At 47.6% G+C, this 27045-nt stretch overlaps 3 protein-coding genes across 4 annotated transcripts; all 3 read right to left on the minus strand.

Annotated features, from left to right (window-relative positions):
• Positions 1–224: 224 nt before the first annotated feature.
• Positions 225–2656, minus strand: LOC119267937 (uncharacterized isomerase BH0283-like). Its single transcript, XM_037549393.1, has 6 exons — positions 2480–2656; positions 2165–2380; positions 1741–2034; positions 1440–1601; positions 831–914; positions 225–697 (listed from the first exon to the last, which is right to left on the minus strand). Exons 1-6 carry the CDS (start codon positions 2507–2509, stop codon positions 590–592), a joined length of 894 nt encoding a protein of 297 aa, XP_037405290.1. The 5' UTR covers positions 2510–2656; the 3' UTR covers positions 225–589.
• Positions 2657–4625: 1969 nt separating this feature from the next.
• On the minus strand, positions 4626–25368 carry LOC119267938 (respiratory burst oxidase homolog protein B-like). Of its 2 annotated transcripts, none has more exons than XM_037549395.1 (13): positions 24972–25368; positions 23764–24342; positions 23523–23682; positions 23054–23102; positions 22847–22960; positions 22343–22777; positions 6543–6929; positions 6370–6462; positions 6073–6188; positions 5876–5978; positions 5701–5780; positions 5090–5604; positions 4626–5000 (listed from the first exon to the last, which is right to left on the minus strand). In XM_037549395.1, exons 2-13 carry the CDS (start codon positions 24305–24307, stop codon positions 4891–4893), a joined length of 2706 nt encoding a protein of 901 aa, XP_037405292.1. In that variant the 5' UTR covers positions 24308–24342; positions 24972–25368; the 3' UTR covers positions 4626–4890. The 2 variants fall into 2 exon arrangements, with proteins under 2 accessions (XP_037405292.1, XP_037405291.1); XM_037549394.1 differs by having other exon boundaries at positions 23764–24345.
• LOC119267939 lies at positions 9838–16474 on the minus strand. The gene is made up of 2 exons (XM_037549396.1): positions 11662–16474; positions 9838–11384 (listed from the first exon to the last, which is right to left on the minus strand). Exons 1-2 carry the CDS (start codon positions 12827–12829, stop codon positions 11338–11340), a joined length of 1215 nt encoding a protein of 404 aa, XP_037405293.1. The 5' UTR covers positions 12830–16474; the 3' UTR covers positions 9838–11337.
• Positions 25369–27045: the final 1677 nt, after the last annotated feature.

Consider the following 27045-nt stretch of genomic DNA (forward strand, 5'->3'; position numbering starts at 1 on the left):
ATGAGGACAACGATATGGCAGCATGTCTCGTGACAAATGTGCAATTAGTTCATAAATAAGACACTTGGTTGAAAAATGTCAACCGTGTTTTGTAAAATACATAAAATCAAAACTATAACTGCACGTAGATTTGTTTGGTAGTGAGACATAACCTCACGTACCAGATGGTCACGAGGCACGGATTATTTCCCAGGTTCGGTCCTCATTATGCAACAAACACCATACAGTCCATACTCCTCATTATGCAACAAACACCATATAGTGCCTTCGGCAAGTTGGATGTCATCTCGTCAAGCCCAATACATGGCATTTGTGGCACGGAAATACAATGAAATCACTTCCCCTCAGACAAGCCCCCATCGGTATCCGCAATTGCCGGACATTGTTCAGGTCTCTAGAAGAGCTCAGGATGTTTTTTATTTTTTGTACCCATAAGCAGTTAACTGTTCAACAAGCATATAACAACAAACAGAATCACCACCATCCAAAGTCATATTATAACTCCACGAATATACGAGTAGATGGATGAATGGTTGTCCTTCAAGGCATATACGAGTAGATGGATGCCAAATTGCTAAAGGCATGCTGGCTAGGCTAGGAGCGTTCCATCCATCACAGTAAGAGCTTCTCCCTGGATCTGCACTCTCTGATTTGCGTCATCCAGTTGCAGGTATAGTGTTCCACCCCTTGGAGATGCCTGATGATACATATGAAGGAAAGCCAACATCATGGTTCAGCTGATCGAGTGCATGTTGCAGCACCATTTTTTAAATAAAATATTTTTTTAGTTTATATCAATTAAATTGCTGAAAACACAGCTAAGCACATACTTGAAATGCCGTCATTTTTTGCTTCCCCAGCTTTCTACCCCAATAGGGTGCCAAAACACAATGTGTACTGCCAGTAACAGGGTCCTGTCGAAATATAGTGATCAAAGGGTATGAGTTATGGAACAGGAAGATGTATTACATGGAGAATATCGAATGCCAATATACGCCCAATGGTAAATGTTGAATGAATGAGTTTTTTCTTATGTTGTACTAAATCAGCAACACTTATTTTGGGACGGAGGGAGTATATACTTAGTGTTCAACTACTCCTATGTAATACAAGACATTCCAATTCCTTGGTGAAATTATCTGTCACAACTGCAAGGTAAAAACTGCCTAGTTAACATTACTAATTACGAAATCGAGACAAGGAAGGCTCAGAACAAGCTGGAAGTAGACAACTCAATAGACTACATGACTATGGTAACCAGACTGAAAGATGTAAACATTACACATGAGCATAATTAGGTACCGCAACTTGGGAGAGGCAATCATGCACTCATTTTTAGTTAGCTAAGTACATATTGAAGTACAAAAAATGGTCGATGATGTGGTAAGTTAAATAAGTTTTGCCGTTTCTATATGCTTTGGACTAACAAAGGACATCACCTCATCTATCCCAAATTTTGGGCAGAAGAAACGTGTAAAGAAGTCATAACCAGATCCAGCCGGCGCCGGTCCTGTAAAAATAAGACCCCTGCAGGCCAAGTTTTTAATTTCATCGATGCTAGGAAGGATATTAACAACTTCTTTTCCTGAAGAAAGTTCCACCTGAAAATCATGCAAGATTTTTATTGACAATTAATGTTTCTGAAAGACCATACATTCGCACCAGCATGCTCCATTATAAAATGAGGAAGTTGATCCTCAAATGTAACTATGGAAACAAAAATATGGGGAGAGACAGTACAATGAGGTCGCCGTCGGTAGCCGATTTGTGAACGCTGACAATGGGTGCACCGTTTAGGGTCTCCAGAATCGACGGCGTTTCGTTGCATTCCAGAAAACCAATCATGGGGAAATCCAGCTCAATAAACAGCTTCCCCTGCTCCTCACCAGGGACGCCAGTGCTCCCTGGTGCGGGGACTTTCTTGGCAGTCAGGATCCCGGACCTGGTCATGAACTCCAGCTTGCCATGCTCCGGAAGAACAGTCGTGAAGAGGAAGTGCGCAGAGGCCAACGTCGCGTGGCCGCAGAGGTCAACCTGAAAACAATGAAATGATGAGTCAAGGTAGGTAACTGTGCAAATCAACATGTTCAGAAGTTCAGGTCGATACTGGTCGTAAGAGGGGGCTCTGGGATTTGTGGACGAGATGGATGGGGAGCCAGGATACCTCGGTGACGGGAGTGAACCATCGGAGGTGGAACCGCGGGGCTGCGCCGGCTCCCCCGGAGGAGTCCCGGGCGAGGAAGGCGGTCTCCGAGAGGTTGAACTCGGCGGCGACGGACTGCATCCACCGGTCGTCCACGGCCGCGGAGGCGCCCTCCTCTTCGAGGAGGCATACTGCGGCGGGGTTGCCCTTGAACGGCTCAGCCGCGAAGGCATCCACCTGCGACGAGACAGACGATGACGGCCGCGCCAGCGTCACTTCTCCTTCCGGACAGATTTGCGAGTGAAGAACAGGAGAGGGGAAGATAGTAGTACTGACCACGGCGTATCGGATGGCTTTTTTCCCCATTTCTCCGAACAAGGCGGCGGCGGCGGCGGCGGCAGGGTAACAGCAACGGCGGCGGCGGCGGCGGCTGCAAATTTGCGGGAGCTGCTGATAATCGTGGGGACACTGGGGAGGTAGTCAAGTACTCCCTCCGTAATCAGCAATGACAAGTACAACATGGAGATTTTGTCTTCCCGTCAGTTGTCACCGGAGTAACTAAATAATACTCGTTGAGTCCGGAATTACCCGCCGCTTAAACGGATATACTAGTATATTGCACTAAAATACTTCTGGATACATCTAAGACACTAATTTCCAACAGAGGTAATACATGAATGTATTTTTTTCAGTGGTGAGCGAACTTCTGTGGACTTTCGTGCTTTCCCGTCATACTAAGTTGGGTTTTCATTTTTCTATGTTGAACCTTGTCATTGTTTATTTGTATTTTTAAAAGAAAAGCCTAAGGAGCGTTCGGCTTTAAATTAATGAAGCTAACTAGATAAGAGTATACAATGTACAAAGTCAGACATTACAACTAGAGCAAATGATAGTACTTATATAGACTAGCTCAAATCAAAGGAGCAATATGACCAGAAAAGACATAAAGCTAAGGATCACATCGACTGATTACATCATAATAGGCTGCGGAAGTGGACATCCTTAATCTTGTTTAACACCCCTCAGGCCACCTTGTCCTTCCTCTTTTCTTAGAGGCCTCTGTGCTGAAAAAAATATAGCCTATTTAAAAATGTAATCAGTCGAATGGTGTGGGATACAACTCTTTATAGTAAGTTTGTTGTGCCAAGCCTGAAAAGCCCAAGCCATTGCCGCAAACAAGCGCTAAATGATTCTACATTATAGACCTCGGATATCAGATAGAAGAATAGGAATATGCTAAGACGATTTGAGGACCCGGGTACACCCAAAGCTTTCCCAAACACAACTCCAAAGAAATTTGACCGGAGCACATTTGAAAGGGGATGTGGTCTACGTCCTCAGGAGCTCTGCAAGGAGCACGTGAAAAGTTCCTAGGTCCATGGCGTTTTTGGAGGTTAAGGTCGAGGGAAGTCTATCATTGGTCGCTTGCCAAAGGAAGACCTAAATCTTAAGGGGGGCACGGTGGACCAGAGGGCCTCGTGTAATGCATCGGAGGGCCATGGAAATTTTTAGCATAGATATATTTCACCAAGAAGCAAGCCGATGCTTTTCAGGTCCCCACGGATGATGTCCCTTTCGTCAATGAGATGAACTTGATTGAGTTCAAGGAGAAGGGCTTCGAAAGAGTGTGTGGTGTGAAACTTTATGTGGATGTTTGTGGCTCGGGCGGTTTGCTTTATATATAAAGCGAAGCGAAAGCCTTTTTCCAATAAGATGCCCTATCCGTTGTGTTGAAGTTTCCGAGGAAGGGGAGGTTGATACCCATGTTGCATCACTTCCTTTACAAGAATTTTTGGATTAGAAGCAATTACGAAAAGCTCTGGTATTTGGCATATAGAGCAGTGTTGTGGAGCCATTTGGTATCGGCCCCCATTACAAACCGAGAAATGAACTCCCACATTAAAAATGCACTTCTGAATCCCAGTCCAGATTTGGGAGCCCCGCTTCTTAGAAGTGAAGAATGAAGAAGTTGGCAAGTATTTTTTTTCTTAAGGAGTTGGGCCCAGAGACTGGTGTCATTTTGAGAGATTTCCAAATCTATTTGGTTAAGAGGGCTAGGTTTTTTTTTTTTTGGTGTTGGAAATCCCAAGACCAGGGAGGGACGCATATATCCTCCCCGCGGATCATGTGTTATTTGTGTTTGATGGCTGTAACTGCAAATATCAACCAGAGGGAATGAATGGAAGATTTTCAAAAATTCTTTGGATAAAATGATCTAACCAAAGACAATCTGTTGGAACTGGTTTGATGTTTTTCCGTCATGCAAAGCACCATAAAGGGGTTGAACCAGTTAAAAAAAACTTCATTTATGCAAATCAACCCTATTAGCATCAACTTGCAAAAATAACGTAGGTTACATATGTTATGGATGCAACTCGATTGTATTGCAAGGCCCAAGAGGCGGCAAAGAGACAACGACCGCGTGAGTAGAGGATCAAGCACAAGTTGTGCATGCTAAAAGTAGACCTAGACTCTAATACCATGTTATGGATGCAACTTGATTGTATTGCAAAGTCCAAGGAGCATATATCTTACACAAGACTTGGGTACAAGGAAAGGAAACATGGTCTAATAGGATTCCTAAACCTTATACTCCTTAACAACATAGAGTAAACAAGACTGAACACAAGACTAGGCAAAACCTCCCATTTTATTTCCCTACCTTTACAAAATAATAATAATAATACAACCCATATAATTCACCTGATGAAGCATGGCATAGACATGTTCTTATACAAGTTACAGTACTAGAAGTTCTCCTTGTGAAACTCAAACTTTGTGTTTGTCTTGTGGGTGAAATCTGCCGACAACTGCCGCAACTGTGGCACAAGAACAGGCTCACCACAATAGAAAACCCCTGAAACAAAATTAAAGGTTAGCAGATGATGATGGTAATTACCCACATTTGTAGTACCAGATCGATGTGAGAATGGAAGGAAGACAGACCGACGCGCTGGTTCTCATGGTTGACCGCAACACGCTTGAAGACGCTTCGCCAATTAGGCCTGGCAAAGTGAGTCTTGACGCTGGTTCCAGACAAGATGTCAACTCCCTTCTTTGCATGCTGGAGTTCTTGGAGCATGACAATGAGCGCGGAACGAGCATCGCCCTCTTGATACACACTCGAGCAATGGTTGTGGAGCTCGATCACTTGATCCTTGTCCTTCTCAGCCACCTCGTTCATCACCCCTCTGAACCATTCAAAGGAGCCCTCCTCCCTTGTGACCCAGTAGAAGTAGGCCCTCTTCGTCATAAATTGTCTCTTCTTTGCCTTACCAGTGGTGCTCCCCGGCTCTGCTCCACCAACCGATCCCCCAGGCTGGATGTGGTTAAGCACATCCTTCACAATGCTGATCAAAGGGGTGGCTCCAATGCCAAGCCCAATGAGGAGTAGCACATCGTATTCCCGGTAATCTTGTGCTGGAGCACCATATGGTCCATCAATCAAAAGTTTAGGGAATCTTGTACATGTCAAACAAAGTTTAGGGTCAGACAGGAGTTTACAATATATTGCGCCGTAATACATTTTTGAAAAAGCTGAAGAAGTTCCTTTTCACCTTGCGTTGCAGTCAGTGATTCCCCTGGAGAGGTCAGCTCTAAGGAGTCCACTTTCTCCTTCAGCTGGAGGCCGACACGCCTGGTTTATAGTTAAGGTTGTTATCGGTTACTTGGACAAACTTCCAATAGGATGTGATCACTGGATGAACCGAAAGCCAAGAGAAGCTGATTTACCTCAGAGAAGACTGTCCTAAGCCGAGAAGTCCAATCACCCCTTGTGCGGATGTGGACACTGAGGTAATTATCTCCTGGTGCCGATGTAATGGAAAACGGATGCCTGTGATGGAACAAATTTTCCGTACTATTAGTCATCTGCTGATTTCATAATAAAATTAACGCAACTGTTTCTCAAAGGTTGTAACGGTAGGCACCATTCATATGGAGATACAGCTCTGCAATTTATGAAGATGTACTGCCCACTCCGGTATCTAAAACCAGTTGGCTTGGACATATAAAGAGCCAACACATGCCCAGGATATACCGCAACCTGTTGAAGACACAAAAGTTGAAAGCTTATTTCTGTTCACAATACATCTCCCATATTAAATGGGTTGGTATTTATTAAGACCCACTACATTTACAAGAAAAGTAGTTGTCTATAGGATTGTTTAAGGTCAAAAAGACAAACAAGGAAAAACTATATGAAAGGGGTTGTTTAATAGTGGTACCTTCTGAATCTTAACTGCATCATGGCTCCTAAATAACCGAACAATGCGCTCGCATGAATATAAGAAGACAGGATAAGCGATGTACATCCATGTCTGATAACAATAAGAAACTATCAATAAGTATTAATATTGACCATTGCATTTTTTAGTGGCATTAGGGTATAGGCTTTTACCGATTTCTTGTACCACTCCTTCGTCAGATACAAACTTGTTCCATGGACGATGAGCAGCGCATACACAATAGCAAATAGGTGGTGCGTAAACCAAAAGGCATTGAAACCAGTCATCTTCTTGAGTGGATTAGTGTCCTTCAGCTTGTTACGTCGGAACCATGGCTGAGCTAATACAAAAGCTATTGACATGAGCACTACCATGACAATACCTGTCCACCCTGCAGTTCCTTTTACAAACCACCAGTAGTTTGGTGGCCTTTTGTCCCCAAAGAAAGGCTTCATTGGTTCATATTTTGCATCACTTGCATGGAGCAAGAGAGGAAAATCACATGTCAGATGAGCACCTGCATGCAGAGCAACACCAACTGCAACACCTGCTGCTATTACCTGCACAATAAAATATCGTACCGAGGATTATGTTGGTCACAATTTACTAGTGCTAAATTATCTATCAGACATCGTCAACAGGTTACTCTAATTGGCTCATTGATAAGATATTGTGTGCTCACATGCAATGCAAAGCTTCAGGATGCCAAAAATCCATTTGTGTTCCATAATGACTGAACGGTGGACAACATCCTAATCCAGTCAGGACTCCCAGAGTCCAAAGATAAGAGGATTTTGCAACCGTACTATGGCCAGGATTACTACCCTCTCTTTTTAGGTCATGGAGAAATATGTTTGTTTTTTTCAGAAAAGGAGGAATCACCCCCGGCCTCTGCATCTGGGAGATGCATGCGGCCATATTATTTATTATTCACAAAGACCTTACAAAGAAATACAACAGTAAGCCCAAGGCCACCATCTCTACTATCCTCTTGATGAAGGTGTGCCGAATGTCCGGGCCAAATACCAAACAGGCATCGCACAAAAGCCTAACATCTAACGCCGGATGCCCCATCCAAAGCCACATAGGCGGGACTGGGTAACACTCCGGTCCGGCGCACTCTCAGTGAGTACCACACGCACACGCTGCAAAGGGCCGTCACCTCCGTCTTCCCTCGATTCATCCTCAAAGCATGTACTGACGTATCGACCTTGTCAGGCCTCTCTGCCATCGACGCCACCACGACGCCAGACAACGTCAACCTTCTGCGCGTGTCCATCGCCACACATCTGACGCCAAGCCTCCACTGCTCCATGCCGCCGAGAACCGCCGCCATGAATATGTAGAAATAAACACCGCTCCACCGAAGAAGCCATCCACAGGTCCCTCGAGCCCGAGTGCAACTCCAAGAATGCCGCCCCCAAGGGGGTAACGACACATGAATGCCGCCGTCATCCGATCAGCTGATTTAGGGTTTCCCCTGGAGGTATTGGGTGGGGTTGGGAGCTTCACCTCGATGATGCCTTCATGAAGGAAACGATGATAAGGGCATCGTCATCACCGGCTCCGGCCAACGACCAAAGACCAACTTTTCACCCGGATCCATCCCAAGGAATCCACCCGACAACCTGTGCACTGTCTCGATCACCTTCAAAGCCCTAGATCTAGCCGCCTAGATCCGGCGACCAACCGCAACAGCAGTGCTACCGTAGGAGCCCTGGCGCACCGGCCACTGCCTGAATGCGCCACCACTGTAGCCTGGGAGGAGGGCTACCACCCCACCTCGCCAAACCGCGAGAGCCGCCGAGATGGATCCCGCACGCTCATCACCATCTCTGATCTGAACCAATCCGCGGCAAAACCACAAGATCGGCGATGCAGATCCGCCTTGGATAGGGACAGCAGCACGCCATGCTGCCGCGGGAAGCCCGAGCTTCACCCGCCGCCACCTTCCAAGGCCGCCGCCCCAGGATCCAGTTGTTAGGAAATATGCAACTTGTATTTCCAGGAGGCCATAGGCCAGTATATATACATACATGTACAGGTGTGGAATATATGCAGGAAACCCCTTATACAATAGGGTAAATACGAAAGGCTACATGGCTATATATATAATACTCTAACACCCCCCTCAAACTCATGGTGGATTAACAACACTGAGTTTGGAGAGATAGAAGCCATGTTGTGCTCTAGTCTGGGCCTTCGTCAGAAAATCCGCCAACTGTAACTTGGAAGGCACATACTGAGGAGCAATAACCTGATCCTGCACACCGGCGCGCACATAGGAAACATCAACACCAATATGCTTGGTGAGCTCATGCTTTACAGGATCGCGCGCAATGCTACTAGCGCCTGTACTGTGTCAGATAAGAGCAAAGTAGGTGTAGTAATAGAAACACCAGAATCTTGAAGTAACTCAGCCTCTGCACTCGAACGGGAAACTGCAATCTGCTTCTTCGTCTTCCAGGCAATGAGAGAACCACCAAGAAAAACACAGTAAGCAGAAAGTGAACGGCGATCGGAGGGATCACTAGCCCACGTAGAATCCGAATAGGCCTGAAGCTGTAAAGAACTAGAGCAAGGAAAGAATAGACGGCGAGAGATCGTGCCCTGAAGATATCGGAGAACACGAAGGAGGTGACTATAGTGAACCGAAGTGGGAGCGGAGACAAACTGGCTTAGAATATGAACCGGATAAGAGATATCTGGACGAGTGACAGCTAGATAGACAAGACTCCCAACAAGATGACGATAACGCGTCGGGTCAGGCAAGGGGTCACCATCAGTATCACGGAGGTGAACATTGAGCTCCATGGGAGTCTCAACAATGCACTCATCAGCGAGAGCAGCACGAGCAAGAAGATCCTGTATATACTTTTCCCGGGATATAAAAAAGGCATCAAAGGTAGAAGAGACTTCAATCCCAAGAAAGTAGCGAAGAGGTCCAAGAACGGACATAAGAAACTGCTCACTAAGACGGGCCTTGGCAAAGGCAATATACTCAGGGTCGTCGCCAGTGATGATCATGTCATCAACATAGAGAAGAGTCCGACCACGAGGAGAAAGGTGGACAAACAATGCTGGATCATGAGCACTCGCTGAAAAACCAGCGACGGTCAGCACAAAGGCAAGACGCTCAAACCAGGCGCGGGGGGCTTGCTTAAGGCCATAGAGAGAGCGACGAAGACGACATGCCATGCCATCGGGAACAGAATACCCAGGTAGTGGCTGCATGTATACCTCCTCACGCAGCTCACCGTTAAGAAAGGCATTCGATACAGACCAGTGGCGTGCAGAGGCCACGGCAAGAAGTGTACGAATAGCGGTCATATGGGCCACAGGAGCAAAAGTCTCGTCGTAATCACGACCATGCTCCTGCTGAAAGCCACGAGCCACAAGACGAGCTTTATAACGCTCAAGAGAACCATCGAAGCGAGTCTTAACCTTGTAGACCGACTTACAAGTGATGGGACGGACACCTGGAGGAAGAGAAACAAGATCCCATGTACCAGTGCGTTCAAGAGCAGCAATCTCCTCTGCCATCGCAAAATGCCATTCTGGATGAACAACAGCCTCACGATAAGAAGTCTGCTCAAGAACAGCAGCACCAGCGGTTGGAAAACCAAGGCGATCAACAGGCGGAAGCGGACGAGGACGCAAGCCATAGGTAGGCTAAGACAAGGAGGACGGCACATCAGCAGATGCATCCACAATACGTGAACGACGAGTGTAATGCTGAGGAAAAGATGGAAGAATACGAGGAGGAATAGTCGAGGTAGAATCAGGAGGTGGAGACGAAGAAATCACCAGGGATGAAGGTGCAGAATCCGGTGACATGTGAGGTGAGGAAACCATGGGAGATGGTGGCGGCAAATCGGCAAGCGGTGGAGCAGTAGAGTGAGCAGGACGGAGAGGCAAGGGCTTAACTGGAGTGATAGGCGTGTCGGGAAAAGTGAGGAAAGAGATATCCTCCACTGAAAAGGTCGAGGAAGATGGACGCGGGTAGAAGGGACGCGACTCATCAAAAGTCACATCCAAGAAATACACATCCAACGACCGATAGGATCCCAACAACGATAGCCTTTATGCTCATCACTATAGCCTAAGGAAACACACTCAACAGACTGAGCAGTCAGTTTGGTGCGTTCGCGAGGGACAAGAAGAACATAGCAAACACAACCAAACAAGCGAAGCGTCGAATAATCAGGAGAACGATCAAAGAGACGCTCGAAAGGAACACCACCCTAGAGAGCAGCGGACGGCTAAAGGTTAATGAGATAGGTGAAGGTGAAGATAGCCTCGGCCCAAAAATGAGGTGGAAGAGAAGCGGCGATCATCAACGCACGAGCCGTCTCAAGAAGGTGGCGATGCTTTCGCTCAGCCACGCCATTCTGAGCATGAGCACCAGGACAAGAGAACTGAGGAAGAGTGCCCTGCTCAGCAAGAACACCATGCAATATCTTAGAAATATACTCGCCAGCGGAGTCAGCACGGAACACACGAATAGGCGAAGAGAATTGAGTGTGAACCATGGCAGCAAAATGCTTATAGATGGAAAGAACCTCACTGCGAGAAGTCATAAAATAAAGCCAAGTGTAACGAGAGAAATCATCTATGAAAATAATATAGTATCGATGGCCCCCTTTCGAAGCGAAGGGAGCCGGACCCCATACATCAGAATGGACTAAATCAAAAGGACACTGAGACACTGACTCACCAGTAGGATAAGGTAACTGAATCTGTTTTCCTAGTCTACAACCCTGACACTCTAAAGAGACATCTCCTGAGACAGACCCCAGAAGACCTCGACGAACTAATGACGACAAGCGAGAGCCACAAAGATGACCAAGTCGATGATGCCACTGCTGGAAGGAGCCGGTAGCTGAAGCGACAAAAGCGGATGGACTGGCGATAGTGGTAGCAGCGGAAGGAACATGAAGCCGGTCTAGCTCCCAAAGACCCTGAGAGTCACGGCGGCGAGGGCCAGCCCCAACCAAAGTGTGCGTTCGACGATCCTGAACAGAACAAGAGTCAACGTCAAGGATGCGCAACAACCAGAATCAGTAAGTTGACCAGCAGAAAAAAGATTCATGGTAAGTCGAGGAACATGAGCAACATCAGGAACAGAGTAAGAAGGTGTGGTAAGATTGCCTCGACTAGCAACAGAAAGAGGAGTACCATCGGCAGTGAGTACATGAACAGGAAAACCAAGCGATTTAAGAGAGGACAAAGTTGAAGAATGAGAAGACATATGAAAAGAAGCTCCAGAGTCCATAATCCACAAGGATGTACCTGACTGTGTAGAGGGTGGTTGCTCAGTGCGGGAAGCATCAGTCACAGAAGCTGCAGTACCCATCGAAGGAGAACCTGAAGCAGCAAGCAGACGCTTAAGTCGCAGAATATCCTGCTCAGTCAAGGCAGTGGCGGAAGATGTCGAAGTAGAAGAAAAAGTCCCTGAAGCTGATGATCGCGCCTTACGCAGGTGTTTCTTCTTCTGGAAGCACTGATACTCAACATGACCATCCATATTGCAGTAGCCGCAGTGAGGACGAGACCGACCCTGGCCGCCCGTAGGAGTAGGCAAGAGCGGAGGAGCACTGGAGCGGGATGGAGTCGGTGCAGCAGGCGACATAACAAGGACTCGAGCAGCGAGCACAGAGGGAACCTCAAGTAGACCAGCACCACGTAGGCGAGTCTCCTCAGCACAAATCTCAGAAAGCGCCTCCATGAGGGAGATACGACCACGAGCAAACAACTGAGCACGCCGGGGCTCAAACTCCTTACGGAGCCGAGATAAGAACTCGTAGACACAATGAAACTCCAAATCAGCCCGCACAGCCTGGCAACACTGACAAGTACGACAACCAGCAGTGCGGAGAGAATCAAGTTGACGCCAGATAGCAAAACTCTGAGCATAGAAATCGTCAACACTGGAGTCACCCTGCTGAAGAGCATGTTCCTGCCGGACCACAGACAGATATAAGGCATCACCAGAGGGCTGACAGCGCTGACGAAGACGGGTCCACATCTCAGATATGGCAGGGAGCCCCAAGAACTCAGAGGCAAACTGAAGCAGAACACTAGCAGTGAGAACAGCTGCGGCACGGGCATCCTCATCAAGCCACTGAGTGTAAGCAGAAAGAGCCTCATTATAAGTCTGAAGAGCCTCCTCATAAGTCGAAACTTGCGCATCATAAGCATGGACGGCAGTGTCATCTGCAAGCTTAGCTGCATCCTTCGCAGCTTGATTAGCATCGGCAGCAAGAACCGGTGGCGTCGGCGGAGTAGGGGCCACAGGTGGAACCGGACATGGCGGACAACGGACCTTGCCAGAAAGAACGCCCCAAAGACGAATGCCACGCATATGAATGCTCATGAAGCCAACAAACTCGATGTAGTTAGTGCCATCAAAGATCACCGGACAGCGAGAAACTGCGACATAGCTTGACGGTGTAGACATTTTTTTTGGCAATCATCGGCAGATAGCAGTACAGACAGAGGGTCCTAACGATCAGCGTAGTCAGCGCTCGCGGCGGCAGCAGATGGATGGGACGAGAGCCAGCAGCAGGGGCGAAATCCAGCGAGGGACGGCCGGATCGGACGCAGGCGACGAAGACCGGCGACTGGCGGCCTGTTCCGGCGAGAGGCGTCCGGATCCGATGAGGGGCGGCGAAAAACCAGGCTGGCTGTGGAAGATCGATTGCGGGCGGAGGCTCCTGTGCTGACTTGATTTAGAGTGATCACGGGGCAGGACCTTGAGCTAGCATGATAGGATCTGGAGCTAGCGTGATCTGGACGGGAAGGAGTTGAACGGCGGCTGCAGGGAAGGAGAGGAGCGGCCTTGGGTTGACCGGCTGCTACGGGACAGAAAAAGGCAGCGACGACGGACACGGAGATCAATAGCACGAGTTGCAGCGTGCAAAAAATTGACCTAGCTCTAATACCATGTTAGGAAATATGCAACTTGTATTTCCAGAAGGCCATAGGCCAGTATATATACATGTACAGGTGTGGAATATATGCAGGAAACCCCTTATACAATAGGGTAAATACAAAAGGTTACATGGCTATATATATAATACTCTAACACCAGTCGCCGCCGATAGGCTGAGCCGCCGGCCACCGCGACCAAGGCCACCATGACCCCGCTAGCCCATCGAACGGCCGGCGCCACCAGATCTTCCTCGGAGTCTAGCAGCTCCGCCGACCCCGCCCAGCACCACGCCACCGCCTTGCGCCGCCGCAACGCAAATCGGGGGAAAGCGCCCCGGCACCATGGGTGACCCGCCTCACCGATCTGGCGGGAAGGGAAGAGAAGAGAGCCTCCGCCGCCGCCATCAGCCACCTGGGGCTTCACCCGACGACCTCCTCTAGCGGTGGCGGAGGGGAAGGGAAGGATGGACGTGCCCGGCGGCGGGGGCTAGGGTTTCCACCCGAGCCGCCCTAGCGGGAGGGCGACGCGGGGACGTGAGGGATGCAAGATCTCATGAGATAGGAAAGGGCCAGGTGACTGGGCCCATGGAGAAATATGTAATAACATTAGTTGTGCCAGTGCAAACGCAATCAACACAAAGCAAGGTAGGAGCAATTAGAGGCGTTTGAGAGGATTAGAGGCTAGTTTTTTGCTTTACAAGAAACAATACATTTCATATTGCATGCATTTAAAAAAACAGATATATACAGGCAAGAAAAGTGGAAAACAAACTTTACAAAGTTATCTCAGGGTATAATAGTAGGTTCTTGTATAAGAAAGGATCCAATGGTCCTAAATGGTTTGAAAGGATTGTAAGAGAACAAAAATCCCTTCAACTCGTTCGAGGTCGTATGTAAGGCAAATGTGTGACTTGCAAAATCTTCTCTCATCATGAACATTTCATCGTTTTTCTCTTCGTGGGGGACATCAACAGTGCGAAGCATGGGTCAGATTCCGAGGCGCTCCACATGTCGCCTCCTCCAGGGCGACCGGGGGCGCTAACCCTAGCCAGCGCCGCCACCACCTCTTCCATCCTCCCCTCTCCCCTCGTCATCCCTAGAGGTGGCCGCCGGAAAAGCCCGTGTGCCGCCACTGACGGGGACAGCGGGGATCTCGCGTCCCGCGACTGTCGCTTGGCTGCCTAGAGGGGTTGTACATGGTGGCACGAGATCTTCCGCCGGCGGATGCTCCTCCCGCCAGCGCGGCGACACTCCGTTGACAACGTGGGGATGGCGAACTCGGATGGGATGTGATCTACGGTGCAAGGGCCCCGGAACGGCGTTCCGGTCATAGCGGTGGCGGCGGCCCGTCCGTCGGGGATGATAGGTCAGGAGGCGGCTCTGTGCTCCTCCATACGGATCTGGGTCGTGAGACTTGCCGGTCCTCGATGCGATTGGAGCTGGAGGTGCGGATTCAAATCGGGAGAAATCCCTAGGCGACACCGGTCGGCCGCGATGCCCATGGGCATCGTCTTTTCTCCATGGAGACGTTCATTAGATCTGCTCTACCTCCACCACGCTATTTGTCTTCCGGGTGAAAACCCTAACTGCAGTAGGCGGCGACGGGGCCTTTGTTGGGCTGTATATGTGTGAATCTGGCCCACATGGCCCATGTAAACCAGTATATGTATTGTACAGACTAGAGAGGAAGAGAGTTATCCAGAAATTTCCCAAACCCACCACACTTCATGGTGTCAGAGCACAGGCGGGAGGCGATGCTGGGTTCTGTAGGTCACCGGCGGCGGTAGAGGCGCGCCTGGAGAGGGCCGGCGGGCGCGGCTGCGTGCGAGCGCGCGGGCTGCCTGCGGAGCGCCTGGAGGGGATTGGAGGCTACAGGCGGCACTGCTCTCTCCCGTGAAGAGGTGCGCGCGCGCGAAGTGCTCCTGGTGCTGCGGGTGCTACTGTGTGTGGCAGAGGGCAGAGGAAGGAGGCGGCTGCGCCAGGGGAGAGGCCAAGTACTGGCTGGTTTGCTGCTTGTGCGGCTGGCTTGCTGCTGCTGGAGAAAGACTGAGAACAGTCTGCAGTTGCTGCTGCTTGCTGTTGGTGCGGCAAAGGGTGCTCTTTGCACTGCTGCTGCTTGTGGCTGCTGTGTGCTGGAACTGCTGTTGTTTGCAGAGGAGGAGGAAGATGCTGTTGTTGCTGCTTGCAAGTGCTGCTGCTGACTCTGTTGCTGCTGGTGGTGTACTACAGTGGAGTTAGCAGAGAAGAGGAGGTAAGAGCTCCTGGATTGATTTGGTGCTGCTGTGTGAGGGGCTGCTAGATAGCGTACTGAGGAAGAAGGAAAGTTCTTGCCTGCTGTGATTGAGGCAAGACATGGGAGAAAATCAGGGACTCGAGAAGGCAATTGAAAAATTGGCTGAGCTCCTAACAGCCAAGGTAGGAGCTGCAGCATCTCTAAATAATGTAATTGTTCCTCACATTGAGCCAATTCAGAAAATTGACCTGATGCCAAATGAAATTAAGCTGGAAGATGTTAAGAATTATTTGAGCTGGTCAAGAAGGGCGCTACTCATCTTGAGGACTAAAGGGCTTGAGGGCTTTGTCAGTGGTGAGGCAGAGGAGCCAGGAGACAAGAAAACTTCAGAATGGAGGACATGGAGCAGTACCAACTCTTTGATAGTGGCATGGTTGTTGAACTCCTTGTCTCCAACCATTGCTGCAACTGTTGAGACTATCTCAACTGCTACTGAGGTATGGAAAACCCTCTCAAAACTGTACTCAGGTGAAGGGAATGTGATGTTAATAGCTGAAACAGAGGAGAGAGTTGGTGAACTCAGACAAAGGGAAAATTCTGTGATGGAGTATGTTGCTGAACTGCAGCGCTTGTGGGCTGATTTAGATCACTATGATCCTCTGGATTTGCCACATGCAGATTGCATAGCAGCTGCTAGAAAATGGATTGAACGCAGACGAGTGATGCAGTTTCTCAAAGGATTGAACTCTGAATTTGAGGCGAGACGTGCTACTTTATTTCATCAACCTACTCTACCTGCCTTAGAGGATGCCATAGCAGCAATGGCACAGGAGGAGGTCCGATTAAAGTTGATGAAGAACAATACAACGACTCCATCTCATCCAGCCTTCATAGCAACCGACTATAAGAGCAGAGAGTGCTTCAACTGCGGTGAGAAGGGTCATTTGATTCGTTCTTGCACGGCTCCACGTAGGAACATGCGTGGAAGGGGGAGAAGATATAACCGAGGTGGATTAAGGGGAGGCCGAGGCCGGGGATACTCTGGTGGTCAAAGGGCAAATGTGGCAGTCTCAGAAGAAGGATCCTCACTCGCAACCCAAGAAGAATCAAAGAAAAGAACAGAAAGCACAGGTGATAAGGATCATGAGGATTGTAGTTACGACAACTTTGCTCATTTTGTATCTACAGATGAAGGTAATTGTGCTCATGCATCTATTCTCTCACAAAGATCACATCCTGATTGGATATTAGCATCAAAGCATGTTGCCGGCACATCAATGGAATTTGAGTCATATATTCCATATCCACCCACATGTAAGGAGACTATCCAAACTGCTGATGGCACCTCACAACCCATTAAAGGCATTGGCACAATACAATGCACACCATCTATTAAACTTTCATCTGTTTTGCATGTTCCTGCCTTTCCAGTCAATCTTATGTCAATGAGTGCTTTGGTTGACGATGTGGATTGTCGAGTAATAGTTGACCGCTATTTATGTCTAATTCAGGAGAGGCAAACGGGGAAGAGGCTTGGGACTGGAACCAGGCGTAATGGGCTATGGTACATGGATCGCGAGGTGCCAAATAATGCGGTGTCTACGATGTTAGCAACAATGATGGGAGAAAAGGAAACAAAGGTAATGCTTCACCATTGTAGAATGGGACATATGTCTTTTGAGAAGATGAGTAAAGTCTTTCCCGATGTAATGTGTGGGGTGGATAAGAACAAGCTTGTGTGTGATGCATGTGAGTTTGCTAAACACACAAGGACATCTTATGTGAGTAAGGGTCTTAGGAGTATTTCCCCTTTTATGCTTGTTCACTCAGATGTGTGGACATGTCCTGTTATCTCTCTAAGTGGAATGAAGTACTTTGTTACATTCATTGATTGCTATACTCGTATGACATGGGTGTATCTTATGAAGCATAAGGATGAGGTTTTTAAATGCTTTCAGTATTTCTATGCTTATGTGAAAAATCAGTTCAATACACAGATACAGATGATCAGGACAGATAATGGGACAGAGTATGTGAATAAGGAGTTTGTCACATTCCTATCAAGTCAAGGTATATTGCACCAAACATCTTGTCCGGGTACACCACCTCAAAACGGAGTAGCTGAGAGGAAGAATCGCCATATTTTGGAGGTTGCTCGGTCACTAATGTATACAATGAACGTGCCAAAATTCTTGTGGAGTGAGGCTGTAATGACAGCTACATTCCTCATCAACCGGATGCCGTCAAGGGTGATTGGAATGAAGTCGCCATGTGAGATGTTACTAGGTGAGAACAAATTCTTAGTTCCTCCTAAGGTATTTGGATGCACCTGCTTTGTCCGGGATCATAGACCCTCAGTGGGAAAATTGGATCCACGAGCAGTAAAGTGCATCTTCATAGGTTACCCATCTGGTCAGAAGGGATACAAGCTATGTTTTTAAGGCGGTAAGGCGAGGCGAGGCGCTGGGGGGCGCCTCACCGCCTAAGCGCTAAAGCGTAAGGCGAGGCATAAGGCGAGGCGACGCCTTAGACACGTGCATATATAATATATGGCAGCCAATTAGGAGATTTAACAACTAGCATTAACTTAATAAATTGTACATACATATATAATAGATGGCCACCAATTAGGAGATTTAACAACTAACATTAACATATAAACTGTTACCAAAGCATAGGCCTCAAATCATCTTGTGTATATGACAGAACGGCGCCTTTGAAGTTCAGCTTCATCCTCCTCATCAATATATCGCTCCATAGCTTTAAACTTTCTAGTGTTTAAGGAATTGTGCATCTCTATCCTAATCTCCATGGATGCCTCGGGACACTTATCCGCATCACTGGAACCCCCAGAAAAGTGCTGCTTTAGCCTTCTCACTCCACCATGGACTATCTTGCCACACAATGTACACTGGAGTAAATCTTTCCTCTCTAAATCTGGCCAGAACCCATACTTCCAGGCTGGATCATCTGATGTAGCTCTTCTCCTAGGATCATTGGCTAGATCCATCAGAGCAGGTACACCTGGCTACTGTCAAAGAAAAAGAGAGAAGAGCCAAATCACTAGAGCAGCCAGATCAAGCATGGGGAAGGAGAGAAGCAGTGGTGGGGCTGCTGCCTTGTGGGTGGAGAAGCAGATCTGGGAAGAAACAGATGCAGATGAGGAGCGGGCAAGCACATCTAGCTACACTGCTGTGCATAAGAGAGGCAGCACCTAACAGTTAGTAGAGGAGCTGTGCATAACAGAGCAGGCAAGCATGGCAAGCTACACTGCTGGATGGAAGAAAGAGGAGAGGGGGAAAGGGGGGAGAAGAGAGGGCTGAATTCATACCTTGATGTGGTGCTGATCTGCTGGAAGAGGGTTGTGCCAGAGGAGGATGGGGAGGAGCTGCAGCCAGAGAGGAGGGGGAGGAACTGTGGCCGGAGGGAGGAGGCTGGCGGCTGCCGCAGATCTGAGGAGGAAGCCTCCCTCAATGGTCCAGAGAGGAGACAGGAGAGACCTCTCGCGTCGATTCACTCTCTCTTTCCCCTTCTCATAACTGGTCGCACCTGAACCAATGTTTCCCGCGCCTGTGTTCCCGCCCAGGTCAGTTTTCCCGCCTGCAATCTCTGTTTCCCTGCCTGACAAGCTAAGGCGTCCGATTTGGTCTGAGGCGTGCAAGGCGGCGCTAAGGCGGACGCTTCAGACGCCTTACAGCCTAAGGCGGACGCCTTACACGACTGTCTAAGGCAAGGCCGACGCCCTGAGCCTGGAGGGCGCCCTGACGCCTAGGCGTCGCCTAAGCGACGCCTTACGGACGCCTTAAAAACAAAGGATACAAGTGTTGGAGTCCCAGCGAGCGGAGAACATTTGTGAGCATGGATGTGACATTCAGGGAGTCTGAACCGTTTTATGGAGAAAAAACGGATCTCAGCTCGTTATTTGACTTCGACTCTCCTAGCATGAGTGGTGCTAGTCGAGAGGGCGGGAGTGAACCACCAAGGACAAAGGAAGATGAACCACCGAGAGTTGTTCCATGTCATGCAAGGGAAGAGAGATGGAGAAAGCCAAATGAGGAAGAAAATCTAAGGGTGTATACCAGGAGGCAACCTATGACTGAAGAGAAATGGAGAAAGCCAAATGAGGAAGAAAATTTAAGGGTCTATACCAGGAGGCAACTACAAGATGAGCAGCAACAACAACAATCTCCAATAGCAAGTGACACACATGTGCAGGGGGAGCAACAGGCTCCAACAAGTGTTGAAATTGTTGAATTGTCTGATGGTGAGACATGTGCCACTCCAACTCCATCTAATGTAAACGATTCAATGAACTTGCCTATTGCCTGGAGGAAAGGAACCCGAGTTGGAGCTGGAAAACCTCCAGAGAGGTATGGTTTTGAGCATGACATAGCTAATTACGTATCATATACATCTCTGTCTCCGAGATACAAAGCATTCATTGCATCATTGCAATCTGTGGTGACTCCAAGAGATTGGAAAATGGCAAAGCAGGATCCAAAGTGGTACGAGGCAATGTTGGAGGAAATGAGAGCACTTGAAAAGAACAAGACATGGGATATTGTACCTCTTCCAGCAGGAAAACGACCGGTTAGCTGTAAATGGGTGTATACTGTGAAGCAGACTCCTGAAGGAAGGGTAGAAAGATACAAGGCAAGGTTAGTGGCTAGGGGCTATAGTCAGACATACGGGATTGATTATGATGAGACTTTTGCACCTGTCGCAAAGATGGGCACAGTGAGAACCTTAATTTCTTGTGCCACTAACTTTGGTTGGGCTTTGCATCAGTTAGATGTAAAGAATGCATTCCTGCATGGTGATTTACATGAGGAAGTTTACATGGAGATTCCACCTGGTTTCTCAAAGCCCGAGACATCAAGAAAGGTATGCAAGTTAAGGAAGTCTTTGTATGGCCTCAAACAGTCTCCACGAGCATGGTTTGATAGATTCAGACGTGCTGTGTGCAATATGGGATATAAACAGTGCAATGGGGATCATACAGTATTCTACCGGCACTCAAATTGTCAGATTACAATCCTTGCGGTGTATGTGGATGATATTATAATCACCGGAGATGATGATGTGGAAATATCACGACTGAAGAAGAGCCTGAGCAAGGAGTTTGAGGTAAAGGATTTAGGCCAACTGAAGTACTTTCTTGGTATAGAAATTGCTAGATCCCCTAAAGGAATTGTTCTGTCACAACGGAAGTATGCTCTCGACTTGCTTAGTGATACAGGCATGCTTGGGTGTAGGCCTGCTTCAACACCTATTGACCAGGATCATAAGTTATGTGCTGAATCTGGGGAACCAGTGGATAAGGAGAAGTACCAGAGACTTGTTGGAAGGCTCATCTACCTATGTCATACACGACCCGATATCTCATATGCAGTGAGTGTGGTGAGCAGATACATGCATGATCCTAGGAGTGGACACTTAGAGGCTGTCTATCGAATCCTCCGATATCTGAAGGGTAATCCAGGAAGGGGGCTATGGTTTAAGAAGAATGGGCATCTTAATATAGATGGATACTGTGATGCAGACTGGGGAAGTTGTTTGGATGACAGAAGATCAACTTCTGGTTATTGTGTGTTTGTTGGGGGAAACTTGGTGTCATGGCGAAGTAAGAAGCAGCCAGTGGTGTCCAAATCAACAGCTGAAGCTGAATATAGAGCTATTTCACAAGGCTTGAGTGAGATGTTATGGGTAAGAAATCTTCTCTCTGAGTTAAAGGTAATAAGGAAGGATCCCCTAAGGTTATGGTGTGATAATAAATCAGCTATCAGCATTGCTAATAATCCAGTTCAGCATGACAGAACCAAGCATGTCGAGATAGACCGCCTCTTCATCAAGGAGAAGTTAGATGATGGCATAATCAGGATAAGTTATGTGAGCTCTAGAGAACAAGTGGCTGATTGTTTAACTAAGGGTTTAAGTGTCAAGGAGTGTAATTCTGCGTGTGACAAGATGGGAATGATAGATATCTATCACCCATCTTGAGGGGGAGTGTTGGGCTGTATATGTGTGAATCTGGCCCACATGGCCCATGTAAACCAGTATATGTATTGTACAGACTAGAGAGGAAGAGAGTTATCCAGAAATTTCCCAAACCCACCACACTTCACGGCGTTGTTCCCTTCCTGAAGGCGCTACCTTGGGAGATAGTTGGCTGGTGGACAATGTTGGGTTGGTGTTGGCGGCGATCTTGATCAGGAGGTGGCGCGGTGTGGCATTTACCTCGTCGGCAACGACGGGTCTCGGCGGCATGGCACAGCGGGGTCTCGGCATTGGACGCGCGCAGGGTAGTGGCGCTGTCTGACGATAGTTGGGCCTGCCAAGGTCAATGCATTGATCTGTCATAAAGTTGGGCGGCGGAATATGGCAGCGGCGGATTCTGGAGCATGCGCATGCGGTGCATGCTGAGGGTCCGCTATACGGTTGGTGCTCCCGGCTTGCCGTTGGACGGCTTGGTGAGGCCACTTGATTAGATGGTGTGCGTTGATGCGTGGTCAGGGCACATCATCAAACTAGTAGGTGTAGCGACATAGATCATAGGAAGGTGACTTTGGATTGATACATGTATTTGTTTTGTCAGACTCTGTTGAATAATATAATAACGTTGGTTGTGTGCATCGCTCGATGCAGAGGCCCAGAAAAATCATTCTCGTTTCGAGCTCTCTCTCTCTCTCTCTCTCTCTAATTTGTTCTTTGATAGTAAATGTGCTTACCACATCTCACATTCTCACTATACGATATCAGATCAAGAGGTTTTCGCACATAAGAACAGGTTCATAATATTAACATTACCTTATGGAAGTTTATGTTGTCATTGAAGGGTACAACAGCTCCAATCTTTGTCTTTGATCGAATCCATGTGATTGTATTACGGCAGACAGGAAGAAGGACCAGGGCCATATTGAATTTCAGGGTCTCTGCGGCACCCTTTGCAGTGGCCACACAGTAGCCCATGATGTGAAATACAGCCCTGTTACGATACTGGATGAACTTCCAAATGAAAAGGGCGATGCAGATTGAAAGCCAGAGAGTCATGACCCATATGCGCTTCCAGTTTTCCTCAACAAAGTACAAAAACTCCTGCCAGTGGCGGCGAAGTGGACTCGTGTCATTGCTAGGTGCGAGCTTCATGCTAAGAGCTTTGCTAAGTTTCGAGCTGTGGGTGGTCGTTGATCTTGCAACAGCTTCAGATGGTGACTGCAGTAAGAGTGCCTCCAAGTCCTCGAGCTGTTAATGTTTAGAGTGGTTAGGAAAAAACTGTGCCGCAATTCTCAACAGTTAGTTTATTGGACATACCTCTATGTAGCCCAAGTTGTTTGGGTCAAGCTCTTCCATAATAAGTGCTGTGTACTCATCAGCTCGCTCTTTGATCTTGGAAAGTTTATTTGCTGATGCACTAAGCGCAATAATCTGCGAAAGCATGTTATCATTTGCTTAATGCCTCAAATTTACACCCTGAGGACATTAAGACTAGATCTTTCAGTTTGGGGTCTTCCTACTAACCTCCTTAACCTCCTCTGAGGTGATTCTTCCATCAGCATTTTTGTCAACCCTGGACAAAGAGGTCAAGACATGTTAAAGTGCTATATTAAACGATGAAAACAAATCAAAACTAAGATTTTATCGATAAAGGGAGTTTTCACTGACTCAACAAATTGCATCAAGGCAATAGAACCAGAAAGAGTTCACACTCAGCCTCTGGATAACAAAATGCATACATCCCACAAACAGTAGTTAAAAATCTTTGACAGAGCAGTCTGGAATAAAAGGAATGCAACCTATGGTGATGGAGGACAGATCCAAAATCATAACCAAATATAAGTCGCTGCGATAGTTTTAATTCAAAATTACAAAATGGTGTCAAGTACTAAATATGAGTTGTTGTGAAATTTGGATTAATTAATCCCATAGAGTGCATCTATCAAGAACGAAGCCGACAAAACAAGTAAATTATTCAGCACAAACTACTAACATGTCAAAGAACGTTTGGAGACGGTTGTCAAAACCCTGATCACTGAGTTGCTCCCAGAAATCTTTCAGCTCCTCCTTAGTCAGCACTTGCTTCACCATCCCTCTCTTCCTCGCTAACGAGTCGAACATTTGCATCGCAAACTCGTCTGACCCTTCCATCCCTGCACAATCAAAAGCAGCAATATTTGAATTACCATTCTTTCAGATACTTGCCTCTATTCACTGAAGCTGTTTTCAGTTACCAATGCATTTCCCAAATCTCGAACGGAGTAGCATGCCATCAACCTGTAGGTGATTGAACCGTTTCTCCACAGCAGCCCAGCCGTCATTGCCAACTTTGGCAGTCACAAACTGCAAGCCTTTGAGTGCCACTGCAGCACTACTCTTGCTTCGGTCATATCTCTTCCTCACGGTCTTTGGTGCAGGCGTCGGTGGCATCTTCTTGCTCGGATTCGTCAGCTTTAGCCCGTTGGTCACCTGTCTCAGTTTCGATGACAGCTTGCCGCTCCTTGATGAGGAAGGTGACACCAGTGCACCGCTGTGTGCTGAGCCACCATCGTCAACTGGCCTGACATCTTGGATTGACACTGAATCGCGTTGTATGTCAAGGGTAATCTCAACAACCCCGTCGTCGCCGTCTTTGAACCTGGTGGTCTTTGTAGCCCTGTGGCTTGAACCTTCTAAATTTCCACTGTTTGGAATTGATGTCGCAGTATTGTCTTGTGGCCTTCTTGAACTATCAGAATCGGTGACTACCGTGCCAGCTTCAATATCAGGCATCTCCATCTTTATTTACCTCTCAGGGCAATTTCTCCTTGTCTCTGCTGAAAGGACAGCAATCAAGTTACTGCCTTTTTCGGCGAAACAAACTCATAGAACATGCATTTCCTGTTCTATCCACAAATAGAAAGGTAAAAAAAATCGTGATGGATACAAATCAGCGGGAAGGAAAGTAAAATCACAGATTCGCAGTTTGCTCAGACAGACTGAATTATTTACAATTCAGCTATAGGATGCATAAAAAAACAGGAATATTATTATATAACCTAAAAGAGGAGAGCAGAACGTTGGATCTCTTAACAAGAAATTGACGGCACACTTGTTACGGCAACAGAAAAGGAGGAAGGAATTTGGAACTTTTAAAAGATACTAACGGAAACCAATCAGACGAAATAACTCCCGAACTGGGATTAACACCGAAACCCCCATCCAGCTGCTCAGATCTAGAAACCATCCCTTCTCCGTGCCAGAAAGGGAGATAGAAAAATGGACAAGAAACAGAGGAACATTCCTAGGAGGGGAGTGAAACATCATCCACTCAAGAGTCAACCGAAATTTGACCACGCTGACTGAACCGAAAATTTGCCAGAAAGGGAGAACCAAACTGACACCAAGAATCAAGCACACTCATTCTTTTGAAAACTCGAAGGGGGGAAGAGATTCTGCGTACCTTAAACCCGCGAGAGATTTTCGCCACTGATTGGAACCCGGAGCATTTCCCGAAATTCCACCGCAAGAAAAGAGAGTCCAACGCCAACCAAACTGCGCAGGCGCAAACCCTAATGAAAACACACCAGAGCTTTCTGGAACCTAAACGCACTAGAGAAGGAGAAAGCGGCAACCAATCTTGCACATACAGGTGGCTTTTGCCTGCCTGGTACTGCTGTCCAGCACTCCTGCTCCTACTCCTCCAATGCGACGCGCACCAAATGACACCAGTCCAGTCGCTTCACAAAACAACAAGGGGGAGAGTGCTGGTGGCAGGCAGCAAGGATGGTGAGTGGAGAGTCTGTAGCGCTACTGTGTGTCCGTGGAAGAGAGAGAGGTTGGAGGCGTGGACAGCTTGACACACCTACGCTGATGGCGGCTCAATGGTTGTTGTCCAGGGTCCACAACGCAACCACCTGCTCTTGTCCCGGCACTTATCTCCATTGCGTCAACCTTGAAACCTTATTTAAACTTTGCACGCCGCTAACTGGCACACGTGTGGCATATATAACATGCGCTCACACATCATGTGTGGTGTGAGTAGGAGGCAGCCCACACGAGCTGTGTGTGGGCGGACATTGGAATTGCCCACATGTGTGGGCGCGGCTACTTCGTGTCATACGTCCAACAAGTACTACTCATTTTCATCCCGTGCGTGTGGCACGAAGCAAAAATGCCCACGTCCTGACGCAGCTACGTTAGGTACCCCATGGGATGACTATTTAGTTGCCATCCTGGTTGGCAGATGTAGTTATTCGGGATGGCAAGTGTAGTTGTAAAAGCATGGCAACTCTATCTGTTTTGGTTAACTATAGTTGCCATGTCTAATTTATGGTAGTTGCCACGTGTAATCAAACCGTAGTTGCCGTGTGTGATTAACTACTTACCACATATGGTCAAAATAGTAGTTGCCATGTGTGTTTACCTAGTTGTCACGTGTGGTCCAACCATAGTTGCCATGTATTGTTAATCACAGTTGACATGTGTGTTTATCTGGTTGCCACGTACGCGCAACTGCAGTTGCCGTGTAGCAAAGAATCACAGTTGCCATGTATGTGTACCGAGTTGCCATGTTCGCGTAACTGCAGTTGCCGTGTAGCAGAGAATCACAGTTGCCGTGTGTGTACTGAGTTGCCACGTTCGCGTAACTGCAGTTGCCGTCCACAACATAGGAGTGTCGTGTGGGCGAATCACCCACACGCACATGACCTAGGTGGTGGCTGTGTGGGCAGAAACTAGTTCGCCCACACAACGCAGCTGGCAAACAGCATGGTGCAGGCGTGTGGGCAAACTTTCCAACGCTCACACACCAGCCCCATCCTACGTGGCACAAAAAATTAATCTTTTCGTGCCAAGATTCGTGCAAAAGGCACTGGACGACGATCCAGGCGTGTGGGCGAGTTGGAAAACACCCACACGTGTGGGCGTTAGACTTTTCGTAAACTTTTTATAAACGTGTATAAAATGGAAAGCACCTCTCAATTTATTTTCAAGCCCTAAAAAAGTTTATCCTTGAGTGAGTATACTTCTTTGACAGCGATATTAATAGAATAAACAATACGGAGTGCATGTTCGTGAGTGTCAATTTAACCGTCTTATAGATGTTGGATAATATTTTTTTTTGCGTTCCAATCAGAGAACTTTATTCAACGAACGAACTCCTGGCATCATCAGCTAACAAGGTGGTAAGCAGGAAAGAGGGTCTCGAACCAGTCCAACTTTGCATGCATGTTTTGCACAAAGATGGACCGGTACTTTGGCTGATCAGTTTACATGTTGAATATCAAAAGAGGAAAAAAAGGAAGCTAACTCTCCAATTTCTAATAATACAAGTGCCACCACAGACAAGCTATAGTCACGAGTTTTCTAGAGATTTAACAATCTCCAGGCAATTTGTTTCCATTATCACATGTGAGAATCCACGTAAGTTTGCAAAGATCACCCCATCTCGCAGCGCCATCGTCTCACCAATGAACGGATCAGAGATCCCCAAGTGGGGTTTACTCCAAGCGCCAAGTAAAGCAATGCTGGAACGC

This window comes from Triticum dicoccoides, chromosome 3A (genome assembly GCF_002162155.2).
Source record: "Triticum dicoccoides isolate Atlit2015 ecotype Zavitan chromosome 3A, WEW_v2.0, whole genome shotgun sequence".
NCBI classification, from domain to species: domain Eukaryota; kingdom Viridiplantae; phylum Streptophyta; class Magnoliopsida; order Poales; family Poaceae; genus Triticum; species Triticum dicoccoides.